General features: G+C 40.1%; 1 protein-coding gene across 1 annotated transcript in view; it reads right to left on the bottom strand.

The window, feature by feature from the left end:
* The window catches only part of PTS (6-pyruvoyltetrahydropterin synthase), a 50,822-nt gene that overhangs the window by 25,756 nt on the left and 4,750 nt on the right, over positions 1–20,316 (bottom strand). Inside the window, exons 2-3 of the mRNA XM_053720144.1 lie at positions 9,851–9,930; positions 9,647–9,669 (exon numbers count right to left, since the gene is read on the bottom strand). Coding sequence (XP_053576119.1) covers positions 9,647–9,669; positions 9,851–9,930 — 103 coding nt within the window. The remainder of the gene's footprint in view (positions 1–9,646; positions 9,670–9,850; positions 9,931–20,316) is intronic.

Genomic DNA, 20,316 nt, shown 5'->3' on the forward strand with positions numbered 1-20,316 from the left:
ATACATTTGTATAGCTGTGATGTGTACTTGTAATATGTGTACCTCTGCAGTGTGTGTAGTATGATGTATTGTATCAGTAGTATACATTTGTATAGCTGTGATGTGTACTTATGTGTGTACCTCTGCAGTGTGTGTAGTATTTTATCAGTAGTATACATTTGTATAGCTGTGATGTGTACTTATGTGTGTACCTCTGCAGTGTGTGTAGTATTGTGTATTGTATCAGTAGTATACATTTGTATAGCTGTGATGTGTACTTATGTGTGTACCTCTGCAGTGTGTGTAGTATTGTGTATTGTATCAGTAGTATACATTTGTATAGCTGTGATGTGTAGTTGTTATGTGTGTACCTCTGCAGTGTGTGTAGTATGGTGTATTGTATCAGTAGTATACATTTGTATAGCTGTGATGTGTACTTGTAATATGTGTACCTCTGCAGTGTGTGTAGTATGGTGTATTGTATCAGTAGTATACATTTGTATAGCTGTGATGTGTACTTATGTGTGTACCTCTGCAGTGTGTGTAGTATAGTGTATTGTATCAGTAGTATACATTTGTATAGCTGTGATGTGTACTTATGTGTGTACCTCTGCAGTGTGTGTAGTATGGAGTATTGTATCAGTAGTATACATTTGTATAGCTGTGATGTGTACTTGTAATATGTGTACCTCTGTAGTGTGTGTAGTATAGTGTATTGTATCAGTAGTATACATTTGTATAGCTATGATGTGTACTTGTAATATGTGTACCTCTGCAGTGTGTGTAGTATGGTGTATTGTATCAGTAGTATACATTTGTATAGCTGTGATGTGTACTTATGTGTGTACCTCTGCAGTGTGTGTAGTATGGTGTATTGTATCAGTAGTATACATTTGTATAGCTGTGATGTGTACTTGTAAGATGTGTACCTCTGCAGTGTGTGTAGTATGATGTATTGTATCAGTAGTATACATTTGTATAGCTGTGATGTGTACTTATGTGTGTACCTCTGCAGTGTGTGTAGTAGTGTGTATTGTATCAGTAGTATACATTTGTATAGCTGTGATGTGTACTTATGTGTGTACCTCTGCAGTGTGTGTAGTATTGTGTATTGTATCAGTAGTATACATTTGTATAGCTGTGATGTGTACCTGTTATGTGTGTACCTCTGCAGTGTGTGTAGTATTGTGTATTGTATCAGTAGTATACATTTGTATAGCTGTGATGTGTACTTATGTGTGTACCTCTTCTGTGTGTGTAGTATTGTGTATTGTATCAGTAGTATACATTTGTATAGCTGTGATGTGTACTTATGTGTGTACCTCTGCAGTGTGTGTAGTATTGTGTATTGTATTAGTAGTATACATTTGTATAGCTGTGATGTGTACTTGTTATGTGTGTACCTCTGCAGTGTGTGTAGTATGGTGTATTGTATCAGTAGTATACATTTGTATAGCTGTGATGTGTACTTGTAATATGTGTACCTCTGCAGTGTGTGTTGTATGGTGTATTGTATCAGTAGTATACATTTGTATAGCTGTGATGTGTACCTGTAATATGTGTACCTCTGTAGTGTGTGTAGTATGGTGTATTGTATCAGTAGTATACATTTGTATAGCTGTGATGTGTACCTGTTATGTGTGTACCTCTGCAGTGTGTGTAGTATAGTGTATTGTATCAGTAGTATACATTTGTATAGCTGTGATGTGTACCTGTTATGTGTGTACCTCTGCAGTGTGTGTAGTATGGTGTATTGTATCAGTAGTATACATTTGTATAGCTTTGATGTGTACTTCTGTAGTGTGTAGTATGGTGTATTGTATCAGTAGTATACATTTGTATAGCTGTGATGTGTACATGTTATGTGTGTACCCCTGTAGTGTGTGTAGTATAGTGTATTGTATCAGTAGTATACATTTGTATAGCTGTGATGTGTACTTGTAATATGTATACCTCTGTAGTGTGTGTAGTATGGTGTATTGTATCAGTGGTATACATTTGTATAGCTGTGATGTGTACTTGTAATATGTGTACCTCTGCAGTGTGTGTAGTATGTTGTATTGTATCAGTAGTATACATTTGTATAGCTGTGATGTGTACTTGTTATGTGTGTACTTCTGTAGTGTGTGTAGTATGGTGTATTGTATCAGTAGTATACATTTGTATAGCTGTGATGTGTACTTGTTATGTGTGTACCTCTGCAGTGTGGCGTCCCCAGGGGAGAAGAAAAATAGTCATCAGCACCCTGGATAGCGGTTGCTTATTGGTGGCTATATTTATCCACTAATCAACAAGTGCAAACCAGGTTCTTAACCAAAAATGGACCGACTCCTAAGCTTTACATTCCTGCTATAAAGTATTATAAAAAATTATAATAGGAGTAAATTAGGAAGTTGCTTAAAATTGCTGCTCTATCTGAATCATTAAAGAAAAAATGTGGGGTTAGTGTCCCTTTAACCAGGGATCACATTGACAGAGCTGTGTTGACATCATTCTGAGACTGTTCCTTTCTCATTTTGTTCTACTCTGGGATTACCACGTTTCATTGTCCCTGTATACCTGCTTTTCTGAGATGACAACAATTTTTTTTTTCTCCCCTGGGGACGCCTAGGGAGAATCTTTTTTTTTGTTATGTGTGTGTTGGATGTGTAATGGATTTCTTGGGGACCTCTCATACAGAAGTCTTGTTTTCACATGTTGTTAATAAATCTATATTATAAATTATTTTTTGCTGAGTATTTTTGTATATACATATTTAGACATGTATATGTATTTCTATGTTAAAGCCCTTTTTTTCTAACACCTGAGACCTCATATCTTTGATCCCTTATAACTTTTTTATGCAATTTTTTTCTTTCATAAAGGTGGTAAAAGTCTGTGATCCATTACTCCTGAGAATTACCTTCCCTGCCACTAGGAGGAGGCAAAGATTCCCAAACCGCAAGAGTTCTGTATTACCTCTCCCAGATCTATGGTAGTTAGTCTTTTCTTTGCCTCTGCTGGAGGAAGGTGAAGAATGGTGACGTGCAGATGATTCTTCATTGAGAGGGGTTCTCAGACTTAGTTGAGGCTCACTTCCCCTCAGAGTGCAGCGTTTGTCAAGAGGGAAATTCAAGAAGTCCCTTATTTTTTCTTTCCCATGAAAATTGAAGTCACTATACTCCCAAGGATGTTGCAGGGACTTGTCTTTTGCCTCCTCCTATTGGGTCTACAGTTAACTCTTATAGTGTGTCCTTTGCTTATATGTTTTCAGTACAGGGCTGGTTTTCCTGCTATCAAGCATAGTAGGAGAGTGTTTTAGGTAAGTGACTATTATTGTTTGGTTAACAACTTAAAAGGGACACTAAACCCAATTTTTTTCTTTCATGATTCTGATAGAGCAGTAATTTTAAGCAACTTTCTAATTTACTCCTATTAACAATTTTTCTTCATTCTCTTGCTATCTTTATTTGAAAAAGAAGGCACCTAAGCTAAGGAGCCAGCAAAGTTTTGGTTCAGAACCATGGGCAGCACTTGTTTATTGGTGCTGTCCAATCAGCAAGGACAACCCAGGTCGTTCACCAAAAATGGGCCGGCATATAAACTTACATTCTTGCTTTTCAAATAAACATACCAAGAGAATGAAGAAAGTTTGAAAATAGGAGTAAATTAGAAAGTTGCTTAAAATTGCATGCTTTATCTGAATCACGAAAGAAAAAATTTGGGTTCAGTGTCCCTTTAAAGCGACACTGAACCCAAAAAAATTATTTTGTGAGTCAGATAGAGCATGCAATTTTAAGCAACTTTCTAATTTACTCCTATTAGCAAATGTACTTCATTCTCTTGGTATCTTTATTTGAAAAGCAAGAATGTAAGTTTAGATGCCGGCCCATTTTGGTGAACAACCTGGGTTGTTCTTGCTGATTGGTGGATAAATTAATCCACCAATAAACAAGTGCTGTCCAAGGTTCTGGACTTTCTTTTTCAAATGAAGATAGCAAATGAACAAGGAAAAATTGATAATAGGAGTAAATTAGAAAGTTGCTTAAAATTGCATGCTCTATCTCAATCACAAAAGAAAAAATTTGGGTTCAGTATCCCTTTAACACTCTTTTAAAAGCTACACCTGGCATTTGTATATATACTATTTATATATAGCCTGGGATCAGATTCATTACACCCCATAGGGTTCTCTTTTGGATTAATCCTCCTGGGTGATATTATTTAGAGCTTTTAAACATATTTTTTTTATATGTAAAGTACCTTTGTTTTTCCTGGCTGCACATGTGCTTGCGGGTATGTGCACAGGTGCCTGCATGTACGCATGCATCTAGTGCATATGCACGTGCATGCACACTTGTTTAGGGGCTTTTTTTGTTACTTTTAAATGGTCATTTGTTTGGGTGCCTTCAGCTATAGCTGTGATCCCAGGAGGGGGTATTGTATACTCATTCCCTATTTGCTCATTTGTTTATAGGGGTTATTATGTCTCTGTGTTTTTTTCACTATGGAATATGTCTCTAATCCTCCTTTGGAAGCTAATGTTTCTGAGCACCTTTCTACTTATATTAAGTGTATGTATTGTAAGTAGGCTGAGGTTCCCCTCATTATTACTTATCTGAACCCTGCCTTAATGTGTTGATGCATTCAGACCAATCTAATGCTGCACTTGCTTCTAAAGGTATTATTGCTCCTCCTGTTTGTTCATTACAGGAAGTTCTATCTCAAATTGCTCCTGACATGAAAGAGTTTATTAAGTCTACAGTGTCTGAAATGTTGGCAGTCATTCCGCTTTCTTGTAAGTGTAAAAGGTCAGTACAAGATATGCCTTCTACTAGTAGCAATATGCCTGTGTCTCATAAGGCTAATGAAGCTTCTGAAGGTAAGGTTTTTTCTGATGATCAAGGGCAAGTCTCCGATCCTGAGCCTGCTTCTTCCTCCTTTTTATTTAAGATTGATAACATTTATTCCATATTAAAGGAGGTTTAGCTTATTTTAGAAATTAAGGATGTTTCTGTTTCTGGAGAGGGGTCTACCAGTCATTTAGATTCTTATTATAAACTTACTAAGAATAGTAATGCTATTTTGCGATCGCGTGCAATCCCGCTCCCCTGCCTGCACACAGCCAATCATGTACAGGCAGGAGCTGCCAATCTCCAAGGTCGGACGAGACTGGGGAGATTTAAATTCTCCACCTAAGAGTCTCATGACCGCTGCTTGATAAATCCTGCCTGCAGGTTCACTTGTGAGAAGCTGCAGTCATAGGGAGGAGAAGGGCTTGATAAATCGAGCCCTGTATGGCACCAATTTTGAATCAATGTTATACATTATCAAGCCTGATTTCTTTTCATATAGAGCTCCAGAAATGTGCACACTACCTATACAGATATCTCTTCAACAAAAAATAACATAAGAACAAAGCAAATGTGATAATAGAAGTAAATAAAAAAACAAAAAAGTCTTTATTTGAAAAATGAAAGAAAAATCAGGGTATCTTTTTTAGGGCATCTTTTTTTAGGATAGGGTTGCCTGACAAATTCCCTTTTCAGGGCAATTTTTAGAGTAGGTTAAGGGTTTTCTTCTTTTGAGGTGGGCTTTTTTTAAGGGGACTTTAGTTTTAGAATAGGTTGCGTTCGTATTCCAAGTTCCAAAACACACACACACACATATATATATACTGTGTATGTATATGTATATATATATATATATATATATATATATATATATATATATATATATATATATATATATACACACACTAGTCCTAAAGCCCGTGTACATGGGCTAATTTTTTTGAGTACAGCGGTCCCACCCCTTGCTCTCTCTCCCCTGTTTTTTGCACTCTGTTTTTTGCACTCTCTCCCCTTCTCTTTTGCTCTCTCTCTCCTCCCTCTCTTTTGCTCTATTTCTCTCTCCCCTCTCTTTTGCTCTATTTCTCTCTCTCCCCTCTCTTTTGCTCTCTCTCTCTCTCCCCTCTTTTTTGCTCTCTCTCTCTCTCCCCTCTTTTTTGCTCTCTCTCTCTCCTCTTTTTTTCTCTCTCTCCCCTCTTTTGCTCTCTCTCCCTCTCTTTTGCTCTCTCTCTCCCCCCTCTTTTGCTCTCTCTCCCCTCTCTTTTGCTCTCTCTTCCCCTATTTTGCTCTCTCTCTCCGCCTCTTTTGCTCTCTCTCCCACCTCTCTTTTACTCTCTCTCTCCCCTCTCTTTTGCACTCTCTCCCTCCTCTCTTTTGCTCTCTCTCCCTCCTCTCTATCTCCCCTCTATTTTGCTCTCTCTCCCTCCTCTCTTTTGCTCTCTCTCTCACCCCCTCTTTTTTGCTATCTCTATCCTCTCTTTTGCTTTCTATCCCCCTCTCTTTTGCTCTCTCTCTCCCCCCCTCTTTTGCTCTCTCTCTCTCTTCCCCTCTCTTTTGCTCTCTCTCTCTTCCCCTCTCTTTTGCTCTCTCCCCCCTCTCTTTTGCTCTCTCTCTCTCCCCTCTTTTTTGCTCTCTCTCTCTCCCCTCTTTTTTGCTCTCTCTCTCCCCTCTTTTTTGCTCTCTCTCTCCCCTCTTTTTTGCTCTCTCTCTCTCCCCTCTTTTGCTCTCTCTCTCCCTCTCTTTTGCTCTCTCTCTCCCTCTCTTTTGCTCTCTCTCTCCCTCTCTTTTGCTCTCTCTCCCCTCTCTTTTGCTCTCTCCCCCTATTTTGCTCTCTCTCTCCCCCTCTTTTGCTCTCTCTCCCACCTCTCTTTTACTCTCTCTCTCCCCTCTCTTTTGCACTCTCTCCCTCCTCTCTTTTGCTCTCTCTCCCTCCTCTCTTTTGCTCTCTCTCCCTCCTCTCTTTTGCTCTCTCTCCCTCCTCTCTATCTCCCCTCTATTTTGCTCTCTCTCCCTCCTCTCTTTTGCTCTCTCTCCCTCCTCTCTATCTCCCCTCTATTTTGCTCTCTCTCCCTCCTCTCTTTTGCTCTCTCTCTCACCCCCTCTTTTTTACTATCTCTATCCTCTCTTTTGCTTTCTATCCCCCTCTCTTTTGCTCTCTATCCCCCTCTCTTTTGCTCTCCCCCCCCCCCTCTTTTGCTCTCTCTCTCTTCCCCTCTCTTTTGCTCTCTCCCCCCTCTCTTTTGCTCTCTCCCCCCTCTCTTTTGCTCTCTCTCTCCCCCCTCTCTTTTGCTTTCTCTCTCTCTCCCTCCCTCCTCTCTTTTGCTCTCTCTCCCCCCTCTCTTTTGCTCTCTCTCTCCCCCTCTCTTTTGCTATCTCTCTCCCCCCTCTCTTTTGCGCTCTCTCTCTCTTTCCCACCTCTTTTGCTCTCTCTCTTCCCCCTCTTTTGCTCTCTCTCCCTCCTCTCTTTTGCTCTCTCTCTCTCTCCCCTCTTCTCTTTTGCTCTCTCTCCCCCCTCTCTTTTGCTCTCTCTCACCCCCTCCTCTCTTTTGCTTTCTCCCCTCTGTTGCTTTCTCCCTCGCCCGGTCACGCCCACTCGTCACGCCTTCTGGCCACGCCCCATCACGGCACGTCCGCTTGGTCACGCCCCGCCACGCCCCCTCCACGGCAGCTTCCGAAAAACACTTTCTCTGCTGCTCAAGGCCAGGTATGTTTGTCCTCGCACAGTCTCTACTGCGCATGACTGCATCTGACAAACATACCTGGCCTTTTATTATATAGGATGCACATCTTTAGACAGGTATATGTATCTGTCTTAACGTTAAAGCTCTTTGCAGCCTTTTTTGTTTCTAACACCCGAGATCTTATATCTTTGAGCCCTTATAACTTTTTTTGTGAAATATTTATATGAAATATTTTTTTTCACTACCAGGACTTCCAGACTAAAACTTGCCCAAAATATCAGAGTATTTTTAGCATTTTTGCTATCACTCCATTTAAACAGAAATAGAGCCTTGTTTTTTTTTTACCTATCAAATCTATATATTTTTTTTAAGTAGACAACCCAAGATATTGATCTAGGCCCATTTTGGTATATTTCATGCCACAATTTCACCGCCAAATGCCATCAAATAAAAACAATAGTACTTTTTCTCAAACTTTGGGTTTCTCACAGAAATTATTTAAATACTGCAATAATGGCACAAATGTTTGTAAAAGTTTCTCTGGGATCCGCTTTGTTCAGAAATAGCAGACATATATGGCTTTGCCATTGCTTTTTGGTAATTAGAAGGCCGCTAATTGCAGCTGCGCTATTTTTTTAAATCCCTTTTCCATAGTCTAGTGTCCCCCCCACCTTCCCCCACCCGCGATCTTTAGTTTAGGGACCAACACACCCTTTTCCGTAGTGTAGCTGTCCCATCCCTTTCTGTCCCTTTTTTTTCATAGCGTAGGGTCCACTCCCTCCCGTCTCCGCTGCTGGGCTGCCCTCCCACCTTCCGCCCACACCTCCTGCCGGCTCCAGCAGAAGATAGTTACAGACGGTGACACACACAGTGTCACCGTCTGTAATAATCAGGTATCTTCCCTCATATGTAGGCGGAGCACCGATTGCGCTTCGTCTCCATATGCGGGAGATGCCTGAAGCTTCAGGAGCATCCTGAAGCGACAACGTATATATACGTTATACGTCATGTGGTACAATAGCCAAAGTACTGCACAACATATATATATAAAAACATGATTGCGGTAGAGCAAAATTGTTTGCGCCTCACTTGTAATTTAGCCCAGTGTGTATACCCTTTTTGTATTTGTGTTTATTTCTGTATTGTGCGTGGGTTTGTTTTTGTATGTGTGTTTATTTCTGTATTGTGTGTGGTTTTGTTTTTGTATTTGTGTTTATTTCTGTATTGTGTGTGGGTTTGTTTTTGTATTTGTGTTTATTTCTGTATTGTGCGTGGGTTTGTTTTTGTATTTGTGTTTATTTCTGTATTGTGCGTGGGTTTGTTTTTGTATTTGTGTTTATTTCTGTATTGTGTGTGGGTTTGTTTTTGTGTTTATTTCTGTATTGTGTGTGGGTTTGTTTTTGTGTTTATTTCTGTATTGTGTGTGGGTTTGTTTTTGTGTTTATTTCTGTATTGTGCGTGGGTTTGTTTTTGTATTTGTGTTTATTTCTGTATTGTGTGTGGGTTTGTTTTTGTGTTTATTTCTGTATTGTGTGTGGGTTTGTGTTTATTTCTGTATTGTGTGTGGGTTTGTGTTTATTTCTGTATTGTGCGTGGGTTTGTTTTTGTATTTGTGTTTATTTCTGTATTGTGAGTGGGGTTTTTTGTATTTGTGTTTATTTCTGTATTGTGTGTGGGTTTGTTTTTGTATTTGTGTTTATTTCTGTATTGTGCGTGGGTTTGTTTTTGTATTTGTGTTTATTTCTGTGTTGTGCGTGGTTTTTTTTGTATTTGTGTTTATTTCTGTATTGTGCGTGGGTTTGTTTTTGTATTTGTGTTTATTTCTGTATTGTGCGTGGGTTTGTTTTTGTATTTGTGTTTATTTCTGTATTGTGCGTGGGTTTTGTTTTTGTATTTGTGTTTATTTCTGTATTGTGCGTGGGTTTGTTTTTGTATTTGTGTTTATTTCTGTATTGTGCGTGGGTTTGTTTTTGTGTATATACTGTTTGCATGTTGTACAGTTGTGATATGTACGTGTGTGTATATAATCTAGCCTTGAATCTGCACATTTTTACAGATATCTATATACATTTACTCTCTCAGTTTGCACATGTGCTGGGATTTCCTGCTTTCAGCTGTGTTTGTGCAGTGGATTTATGTTATGCATTAAACGCTCACCTTTCCGCGCACAGTGATTATAGCTGAAAGACACAAAAAAAAAATGACAACACAAACATGTCATTTAGAGAATAATCGAAAGCAGACTTCCCTGCCATATTGCATTCAGCTGTCTCATTATCTATCCCTGCTGTTTACACATAACTAAGGGGCATAGCTTTAAGGCGTATTCTCCCCTCCCCCTATGCAAAGTTAACCCTTTACCTTTGTAGTTGTGCCCATGGCCGTTTGGGTGGTTGCATTTCCCAAAGATTTTTTTATTTTCTTCGTCACTCAGATGTTTGCTGCAAAACAGGAACAAAAATACAGCAAATGCAGATTCATAGGTAAACAAAACGATTGTGATGCATTGGGAAACGTGATAACAATAAATCTGTATCATCTCTATATAATGTTTGGTTCTAGGATATGGGAAAAAATATTATTTTGCTCCTATCATCTGAGATATATATAACTTTAAAGGATCAGTAAATACGGTAGATTTGCATAAACAATAAATGCATAATTAAAAGACAATGCAATAGCACTTAGTCTGAACTTCAAATAAGTAGTAGATGTTTTCCCGACAAAGGGCTCGTTTCCATTGAGCCGTAATTAGGTTTGCGTGCGCTTGCAAAACGATAAATATGCTGTTGGAAGCAATTTCTTTCACCGTCTGCTTCCAACGGCCCATTATACCTAAATTTTGGCAACCAGACTCTGGCTTGCCGAAAGTATCAGAAGCCGCTAATCTGTAAATAATACCAGGTTTCCAATGAAATGTAACCCGCCTCCCAAAAATAAACAACAAACCCCTCTATCCGCCATCCCCCCACAACACAATCTACCTATTTAACCTATTAACCCCTAAACTGCCACCCCTCACAACACAAAGTGCCTATTAAACCTATTAAACCTTAAACCGCCATCTCCCCACATCACAACTAAGAATAAAATGTATTAACCCCTAAACTGCCATCGCCCCACAACGCAAAGTACCTATTTAAACTATTAACCTCTAATCGGCCATCCCCCCACAACGCAATCTACCTATTTAACCTCTTAACCCCTAAACTGCCACCCCCCACAACACAAAGTACCTATTAAACCTATTAACCCCTAAACCGCCATCTCCCCACATCACAGCTAAGAATAAAATGTATTAACCCCTAAACTGCCACCCCCACAACACAAAGTACCTATTAAACCTATTAACCCCTAAACTGCCATCTTACCACATTGCAACTAAGAATAAAATGTATTAACCTCTAAACCGCCATCCCCCAACAAAGCAAAGTACCTATTTAACCTATTAACCCCTAAACTGCCATCTCACCACATTGCAACTAAGAATAAAATGTATTAACCTCTGAACCGCAATCCTTCCAGAACGCAAAGTACCTATTTAAACTATTAACCCCTAATCCGCCATCACCCCACAACGCAATCTACATATTTAATCTATTAACCCCTAAACCGCCATCCCCCCACAACGTAAAGTATTAATCTCATCACTAAGCCCCCTAACTTAACACCCCCTAAATTAAGCCCAATTACATAAAAAAAGATTATTAATAAACTAAATCAAAAATCCTAATTTAAATTTAAAACAAAAAATCCTAACATTACTTTTATTTTATTTTTTTTATTTTTTATTTTGGATAATTTCGTTTATTTTTTGTTTTGTAATCTTAGAATTGTTTATTATGTAATTTTAGATTTTGTATTTAAATTAATCTTAAATATTATTTTTATGTAACGTTAGGATTTTTGATTTTAATTTTAAATTAGGATTTTTGATTTTGATATTTTTAATTAATTTATTAGTTTAATAGTCTTTTTTATGTAATTGGAGTTAAGTTAGGAGGTGTTAAGTTAGGGGGCTTAGTGATGAGATTAATACTTTGCGTTGTGGTGGGATGGCGGTTTAGGGGTTAATAGGTTAAATAGGTACTTTGCGTTGTGGGGGGATGACGGGTTAGGGCAGGGGTGTCCAAACTTTGGTCTCCAGAGGTTTTGGAACTACATTTCCGATGATGCTCAGCCAGCATTTTATCTAGCTGAGCATCATGGGAAATGTAGTTCCAAAACCTCTGGAGAGTTAATAGTTTAAATAGGTAGATTGCGTTGTGGGAGGATGGCGGTTTAGGGGTTAATAGGTTAAATAGGTACTTTGCGTTGTGGGGGGATGACGGGTTAGGGGGTTAATAGTTTAAATAGGTAGATTGTGTTGTGGGAGGATGGCGGTTTAGGGGTTAATAGGTTAAATAGGTACTTTGCGTTGTGTGGGGATGGCTGGTTAGGGGTTAATAGTTTAAATAGGTAGATTGCATTGTGGGAGGATGGCGGATTAGGGGTTAATAGTTTTAAATAGGTACTTTGCATTGTGGGGGGATGGCGGTTTAGAGGTTAATACATTTTATTCTTAGTTGCAATGTGGGGGGATGGCGGTTTAGTGGTTAATAAGTTAAATAGATACTTTTCGTTGTGGGTGGGTGGCGGATTAGGGGTTAATAACTTTAATAGATACTTTGCGATATGGGGGTTGGCGGATTAGGGGTTAATACATTTATTAGTTATTGTGGTGGGGGGATGGCGGTTAAGAGGTACATATTGCGCATGCGTTAGGTGTTTGCTTTTAGTAAAATTTCTCCATTTTCACCTCGTAAGTCCTTACACTGAATATATGATAGCCACTTGGGACGCCGTTTTTATTTGTTAGTTTATGGGGAACATAACAGAGAGCGACGGGTAAAATATACGCACCGCACTTGTACGCGGTGCCATATATGTTATCAAGTCCCATAGTGTAAGGTTGGGTTACCATAGTAACTAATACATTTTTAAGAAATCCGGCATCAGATGAAAGCGTTAACACAACCCTAACTTACACCTACACGAAAAGGGCGACTGCACGCAATCCGCAAACTATTTCAATGGAAACCTGGTAATTTTAATACCAATAAAATTACTTTTAGCTGCCGGCAACTTCGGTAACGTACTGCTCCATTTTTAACGGCTCAATGGAAACGAGCCCATAATTCATAATTTTGTGTATTTCCACTCCTCCTGTATCATGTGACACCCATGAGCCAATCACAATGCAGATACGTATAGTCTGTGAATTCTTGCACATGCTCAGTAGGAGCTGGTGACTCAAAATGTTTAAATATAAAAAGACTGTGCACATTATGTTAATGGAAGTAAATTGGAAAGTTGTTTAAAATTGAAAGCTCTATCTGAATCATAAGAGTTTAATTTTGACCTGAATGTCCCTTTAATAAATATATTTTTAATTATTAATAATACATTGTTCTATATTTTTTGGGTGAGTTAAAAATGCTTTGGTTAAACAATGACTTGTAATACCCAATAAAGCATTATCAGTTGTGCTTGACTTATGTTCTCCTAAATGTCATCATACCTTTTCCCCCCCTTTTTTTAAAGCTAAAAGGATTTAATGGGGACATTACCGTTACTGGGTTACTACTGGCCATGCATTTATTTTTACTCCTATTGCTGCAGCTCTGTTTAAAGATGTTTCCTTATTTTAACCCTTTACTTGTGGCTGTGAAGCTCTCATCTTCACAGTGAGCGCCACCATCTTGGGTCTTATGTATTCTTGCTCTCTGTGACAGTCGCAGTGCGCATTCACAGATTGTGACCTTGTTTGTCTTTTTGACAAACCATATCATACATCTCAGGTTAGTGTGCACAATACCAGGGGCGGAACTACCATTGGTGCAGTAGGTGCAGTGGCACCGGGGGGGGGGGGCCCAAGTGCTGGGGGGCCCATAGCAGTAAGTCTATAAATAGGCTTGTGCAGAATGTGTACAAGCCTAACACAGGTTGTAGGTGTAGCTACCTATCTATCTACCTACAAAATCTTTACACAGAGTTTCTGTTGAGTAGGTCCCCTACGGCACAATACAGAGCGTGAGATGAACATTTATGCAGTGGCTGCATTGCTATGTATTATTCCTGAGGGCATCTTTTTATATTTGATATGTAATGTTTAAATTGTATTAAAAAAGACTGCAAAAGGCTTTTTGGAGAAAGGTTTGTCTTCTAGTTCTCCCAACGGTCAGATTTCTGCCCTTTCTGTCTTGCTTCACAAAAGGTAAGCTAATCTTCCGAACGTTCAGTCTTTTGTTCAGGCCCTAGTTAGAATCAAAACTGTTGCTCCTCCTTGGAGCCTTAATCTTGTTCTCTGTGTTCTGTAAGAGGCTCAGTTTGAGCCTATGCATTCTGTTGATATTAAACTTTTATCTTGGAAGGGTTTGTTTTTGTTGGCCATTTCTTCTCGTAGAGTTTCAGAATTATCGGCCTTACATTGTGATCCCCCTTCCGCCTTATCTTATTTTCCATGCGGATAAGGCTGTTATACGTACCAAGTTGAGTTTTCTTCCTTAGGTGGTCTCTCACTGCAATATCAATCAGGAGATTGTAGTTCCTTCTTTTAGTGCTAATTCTTCTTATCAGAAGGAACGTTCGTTACACAATTTGGTGTAGTGCGTGCTTTGAAAATCTATCTCCATGCTACAAAAGATTTTAGGCAATCTACCTCTTTGTTTGTGGTGTATGCCGGTAAGCGCAAGAGCCTAAAGGCTACTGCAACTACTTTTTCCTTTTGGTTGAGGTGTCATTCGTTTGGCTTATGAGGAAGCTGGTCAGCAGCCTCCTGAGAGGATTACGGCTCATTCTACCCATGCTGTGTCGTCTTCTTGGGCATTTAAGAATGAAGCTTCTATGGAATAGATCTGTAAGGCGGCTACTTGGTCCTCTTTACATACGTTTTCTAAAATTTTTAAATTCTATGTTTTTGCCTTAGCTGAGGCTTCCTTTGGGATTATTATTATTATTATCGGTTATTTGTAGAGCGCCAACAGATTCCGCAGCGCTAAGGGAGAAAAGTGCTTTAAGTGGTGGTGCCTTCAGTTTAGGTCCACCTGCCTTATTTTCCCTCCCTGTCCATTCTGTGTCCTCTAATTAATGGAATTGTGGACTCTCTCTCCTCTCTCCCCTTTGTCCCCTCTCTCTCTTTCCTCTATGTCCTCTCTCTATCTCTCTATCTCTTCTGCTCTCTCTCCTCTTTCTCTCTTCTCTCCTCTCTCTCGTTCATACCTTGACAGATTGGGGCCTATTTATGAAAGGCCTGTTGGACATAATCCGACATTGCGGATCATGTCCGACAGACCTCCCTGAATGCGGAGAGCAATACGCTCTCCGCATTCAGCATTGCACCAGCAGCTCTTGTGAACTGCTGGTGCAAAGCTGCCCCCTGCAGATTTGCGGCCAATCAGCCGCTAGCAGGGGGGTGTCAATCAACCCGATTGTATTCAATCAGGTTAATTTCTGGCGATCTCTGTCCGCCTCCTCAGAGCAGGCGGACAGGTTATGGAGCAGCGGTCTTTAAGCTCGCCAGAAACACAAGCCATCAAGCTCCATATGGAGTTTGATAGATAGGCCCCATGGAGCCCACTATGGTATAAGTGAAAAAAAAAAAAAAAAACATGTGGAATACAGCAATGTATTATTCAATAAAAAGACATGGAATACACCAATTTATGAATGTACAAAGAAATGTTTAACACATTTAAATATGCAGAATAGGACATACAATATACATATAATATAAATGTAGAGAGAGACACATGTAAATATGGTCATGCTGTATTTATACACCAAAGAATGGACTCTGAACATACTAATCTCTGTATAGGAACATACACAGAACACACCAGTGTATGAACATACACAAGCGATGCGTGAAATACACCTCAGTATTAATTCAAAGCCAAACATTACAGAGAAACGTGATCCACAACAATGTTTGTGTGTAGAGACTAGTAGAGGTTCTAGGGATTGCTAAGTACCCTCAATCAATTGTGTAGCACCCCCAATTCTCAAAGATGTCAGCAATCATATATTTGCAAGATAGTGGTCCCTTTGCTGCAGCAGTACACAGAGAGAGGTAAATAGCCAAATAGAATATCTGAATTGGAAAATAACAAAGCCCCAACGCAGTATGAGTTTATAAATTTGTTGAAAACACTAGTGTATGTATTTACAGACAGACAGGGCCGCCACTAGAAATTTTGGGGCCCCTTACTTAAGCATTGATCAGGCCCCCCCCCCTTTGATATGTGCAATTTTTGACCAAGTGGCTAAAACATATATGCACTTTATTCTCAAGTGTAGTCAAACTTGGAAATGTTGTAAAGGTAGTAACACACAAACACACAAACACAGAAACACACAGACACACATCAGGATTCACATATAGACACTCTAGCAGACACACAAAGAAACACACAAACAATTTCAGACACAGACACTCAGCACTTGTTTACATTTACCTGCAGGGCTGGATTGGGCCGCCGAAATACCGGGAAAAATCCCGGTGGGCCGGCAGCTGGTGGTCTGGTAGATGCACATTAGTGTGTGAAGAGCAAATACTCTATATGTCCCAGATAACTCTGCGCTCTGCTTGTTTTTCCTGTCAACTGCGGTGTTGACTGTAGAGTAATCGTACCGGGAGTCGACTCGAGTGACTGATATGGCGGCGTGATTGTGAGAATGACCTGAGCTGCCTTGGACTAGAACTCGTGTGATCGAGTAGAGAGAACCATAGGGTGCGTGCGACTGAGCAGCCAATGCGCCCCAGGCCAGCCTCACTGACGCAGCTTTCGTGCTGAATCTAGGTCTGCTAGGCTCACAATTTTTTTGCTGTCACACCACAAAAAAAATGGTGGTTCACAAGTTGTAAGGTCAGTAAAGCTTAAACTTTTAACTGCGGTCACCTCAGTTCCTATGCATAAAACAAATGCATGTTTATTAACGCAGATTCATGTCCCCTGGTGACTGTCACCAGGGGACATGAATCTGCGTTAATAAACATACATTCGTTTTATGCATAGGAACTGAGTGTTGTATATGCAGAGTGTATAACATGAGGGTGAGACACTTGGCGGTTTCTCTGCTGATGATGAGCCTCAGTTGGCATGTGCGGTTTGCGTTCATGCTAGTAGCACAGCAGTATGGAGAGCGAACCTATTTCCTTATTCCCTGCCATTGACTCTTATTTAGTTATACTGCATGACCCAGGCCTGTCACATTTTAGTAGAATGCCAGCGATGTCCGTTAGTGGTCTGGTCTGCTTCCATATCACTGTAGACACTCATGTGCAATACAGCATCAGAGTAACATAACACAACCCTAGAGTCACTTAAAGGTCTCCCCATTGCCTATGTTACTTTGTGTAAAATATATGCTAAATACAGTTGTGCTCATACGTTTACATACCCTGGCAGAATTTATGATTTCTTGGCCATTTTTCATAGAATATGAATGATAACACAAAAACTTTTATTTCACTCATGGTTAGTGTTTGGCTGAAGCCATTTATTATCAATCAACTGTGTTTACTCTTTTTAAATCATAATGACAACAGAAACTACCCAAATGACCCTGATCAAAAGTTTACATACCCTGGTGATTTTGGCCTGATAACATGCACACAAGTTGACACAAAGGGGTTTGAATGGCTATTAAAGGTAACCATCCTCACCTGTGATCTGTTTGCTTGTAATTAGTGTGTGTGTATGAAAGGTCAATGAGTTTCTAGACTCCTGACAGACCCTTGCATCTTTCATCCACTGCTGCACTGACGTTTCTGGATTCTGAGTCATGGGGAAAGCAAAAGAATTGTCAAAGGATCTGCGGGAAAAGGTAGTTGAACTGTATAAAACAGGAAAGGGATATAAAAAGATATCCAAGGAATTGAGAATGCCAATCAGCAGTGTTTAAACTCTAAATGAGGGTTTCTGTTGAAACCAAACCACGGTCAGGTAGACCAACTACATTTTCAGCCGCAACTGCCAGGAAAATTGTTCGGGATCCAAAGAACAACCCACAAATAACTTCAGGTGAATACAGGACTCTCTGAAAACATGTGGTGTGGCTGTTTCAAGATGCACAATAAGGAGGCACTTAAAGAAAGATGGGCTGCATGGTTGAGTCACCAGAAGAAAGCTATTACTGCGCAAATGCCACAAGAGACAAGCCTCAAATCTTCTGGCACAAAGTCATTTGGAGTGACCAAAATTTAGCTTTTTGGCCACAACCATAAACGCTACATTTGGAGAGGAGTCAACAAGGCCTATGATGAAAGGTACACCATTCCTACTTGTTAACATGGAGGTGGATTATTGATGTTTTGGGGATGTGTGAGCTACAAAGGCACAGGAAATTTGGTCAGAATTGATGGCAAGATGAATGCAGTATGTTATCAAAAAATACTGGAAGAAAATTTGTATTCATCAGCCCGGAAGCTGCGCATGGGACGTACTTGGACATTCCAACATGACAATGATCCTAAACACAAGGCCAAGTCGACCTGTCATTGGCTACAGCAGAATAAAGTGAAGGTTCTGGAGTGGCCATCTCATTCTCCTGGCCTCAATATCATTGGGCCACTCTGAGGAGATCTCAAACGAGCCGTTCATGCAAGACAGCCCAAGAATTTACAGGAACTGGAGGCTTTTTGCCAGGAAGAATGATCAGCTTTACCATCTGAGAAGATAAAGAGCCTCATCCACAAATACCACAAAAGACTTCAAGCTGTCATTGATGTTAAAGGGGGCAATACACGGTATTAAGAACTGGGGTATGTAAACTTTTCATCAGGGTCATTTGGGTAGTTTCATTATGATATAAATAGAGTAAACACAGTTGATTGATAATAAATGGCTTCATATTATCATTCATATTCTCTGAAAAATGGCCAAGAAATCATAAATTCTGCCAGGGTATGTAAACGTATGAGCACAACTGTATTTAGCATATATTTTACACAATGTAACATAGGCAATGGGGAGACCTTTAAGTGACTCTAGGGTTGTGTTATGTTACTCTGATGAGCACAACTGTATATATGTATACTGTTTCCTCCTCCCTCATTCTCCCCCCCCTGTTATCCTCCTGCTTACTCCCCCTTAGCCTTCTTTCTCTCTCCTCCTGTCTCCCCCCACCTAACTCTCTCTCTCCCCCCTGCTGTTCTCTCTCTCTCTCTCTCTCCCTCCCCCTGCTGTTCTCTTGCTCTCTCTCTCTCCCCCTGCTGTTCTCTTGCTCTCTCTCTCCCCCCTGCTGTTCTCTCTCCCTACTGCTGTTCTCTCTCTCTCTCGCCCCCTGTTCTCTCTCTCTCCCCCTGCTGTTCTCTTGCTCTCTCTCTCTCCCCCTGCTGTTCTCTCTCTCTCTCTCCACTGCTGTTCTCTCTCTCTCTCCCCTCCCTGCTGTTCCCCCTCTCTCTCCCCCCTGCTGTTCCCTCTCTCCCCCTGCTTTTCCCTCTCTCTCTATATAACGTTTTATATATATATATATATATATATATATATATAAACATTCTGCAAACTTAAGGACTGAATATAGGTAGGGCTGGTCTTCAATTTTTTCAGGGCTGTTTTTTATTCCCAGTCCGGCGCTATTTACCTGACAAGTAATGAGGTAGACTACAGTTTTGTCAAAAAAGGAGATTTACAAGACACAATATGGAATTCTGATTATCTTATTGTCAAGGAAGATGCCAGCTATATGATTACAACAGCATGTAGTGGCTGAAAGGAAGGGCCCTGAACTGCCTAAACAATAATTTAAAGGTTAAGTTGTGGACTGGTGACTTCCAGAAAGGTCACATTAGTCTCAAAGTCTGTAGAAAGATGTGAATAATCAGTAGTAAGGTTAAAATGTCCTAAAAAGGAACAGACAATGGACACACACACACAAACTCAAACACAAACTTGCACATACACCCAAGGAAACACCCACAGCAACAGCCTCAGAAAACACACAAAGACATACACACTCACAGACACCCACAGAAAACACACAAAGACACACACACACACAGAGACACTCACAGAAAACACACAAAGACATACACACAGAGAGACATCCACAGAAAACACATAAAGACATACATACACACACACCCTCACAGAGACATCTACAGAAAATGCACAAAGACAGGCACACAAACCCTCACAGAGAGATCCACAGAAAAAAAAAATACATACACACTCATAGAGACACCAACAAAAGCACAAAGTCATTAACACAGACACCCCAGAGGAACAAGACAAATCAGATATTGCGCAGGTTTTTTCCAGACCCCCAGGAGGATTCAAAGGGGGGGAAATGGAGAAACAGGATAGTGGATTTTGAAAGAAGCATTACCCCTACCCCCCAGGAGGGGCAGATCGAAAACAAAGTATTTTTGAATTCAGTAATCAATCTTTCTTCACGTCCACTGAGTGATCTGGAAATCCAAGTTTTAAATTATGGGCTAAGCTTTGTGCCAGCAGAGGGATTTAACCTTTTCCAGACACTAGTGGACGTAAACAGATTGATTAGAAACCTAACATTAAAGAGATTTTTCATAAAGGAGAGCAAAGAGGACAATAGTCAGGACACAAACCTAAGTAAGGAGCCACCCAAAGGGGATTTGACACTCTCTTTCCAAGAGGTATGTGACTTGGAGGCATTGGAGAGTTTATACAGTGAAAGTACTGACATATCTGCAAATGAGGATTCCAAATTCATAGTTAGAGGTCCCTCCCTTTCCAGTGCTTCCAAGTTTTACCCGATCCATATAAGAAATTTCAGAAGAGAATTGAATCTGACTTAACTAAACT

The sequence above is a fragment of the Bombina bombina genome, chromosome 7, assembly GCF_027579735.1.
Source record: "Bombina bombina isolate aBomBom1 chromosome 7, aBomBom1.pri, whole genome shotgun sequence".
Lineage (NCBI taxonomy): Eukaryota > Metazoa > Chordata > Amphibia > Anura > Bombinatoridae > Bombina > Bombina bombina.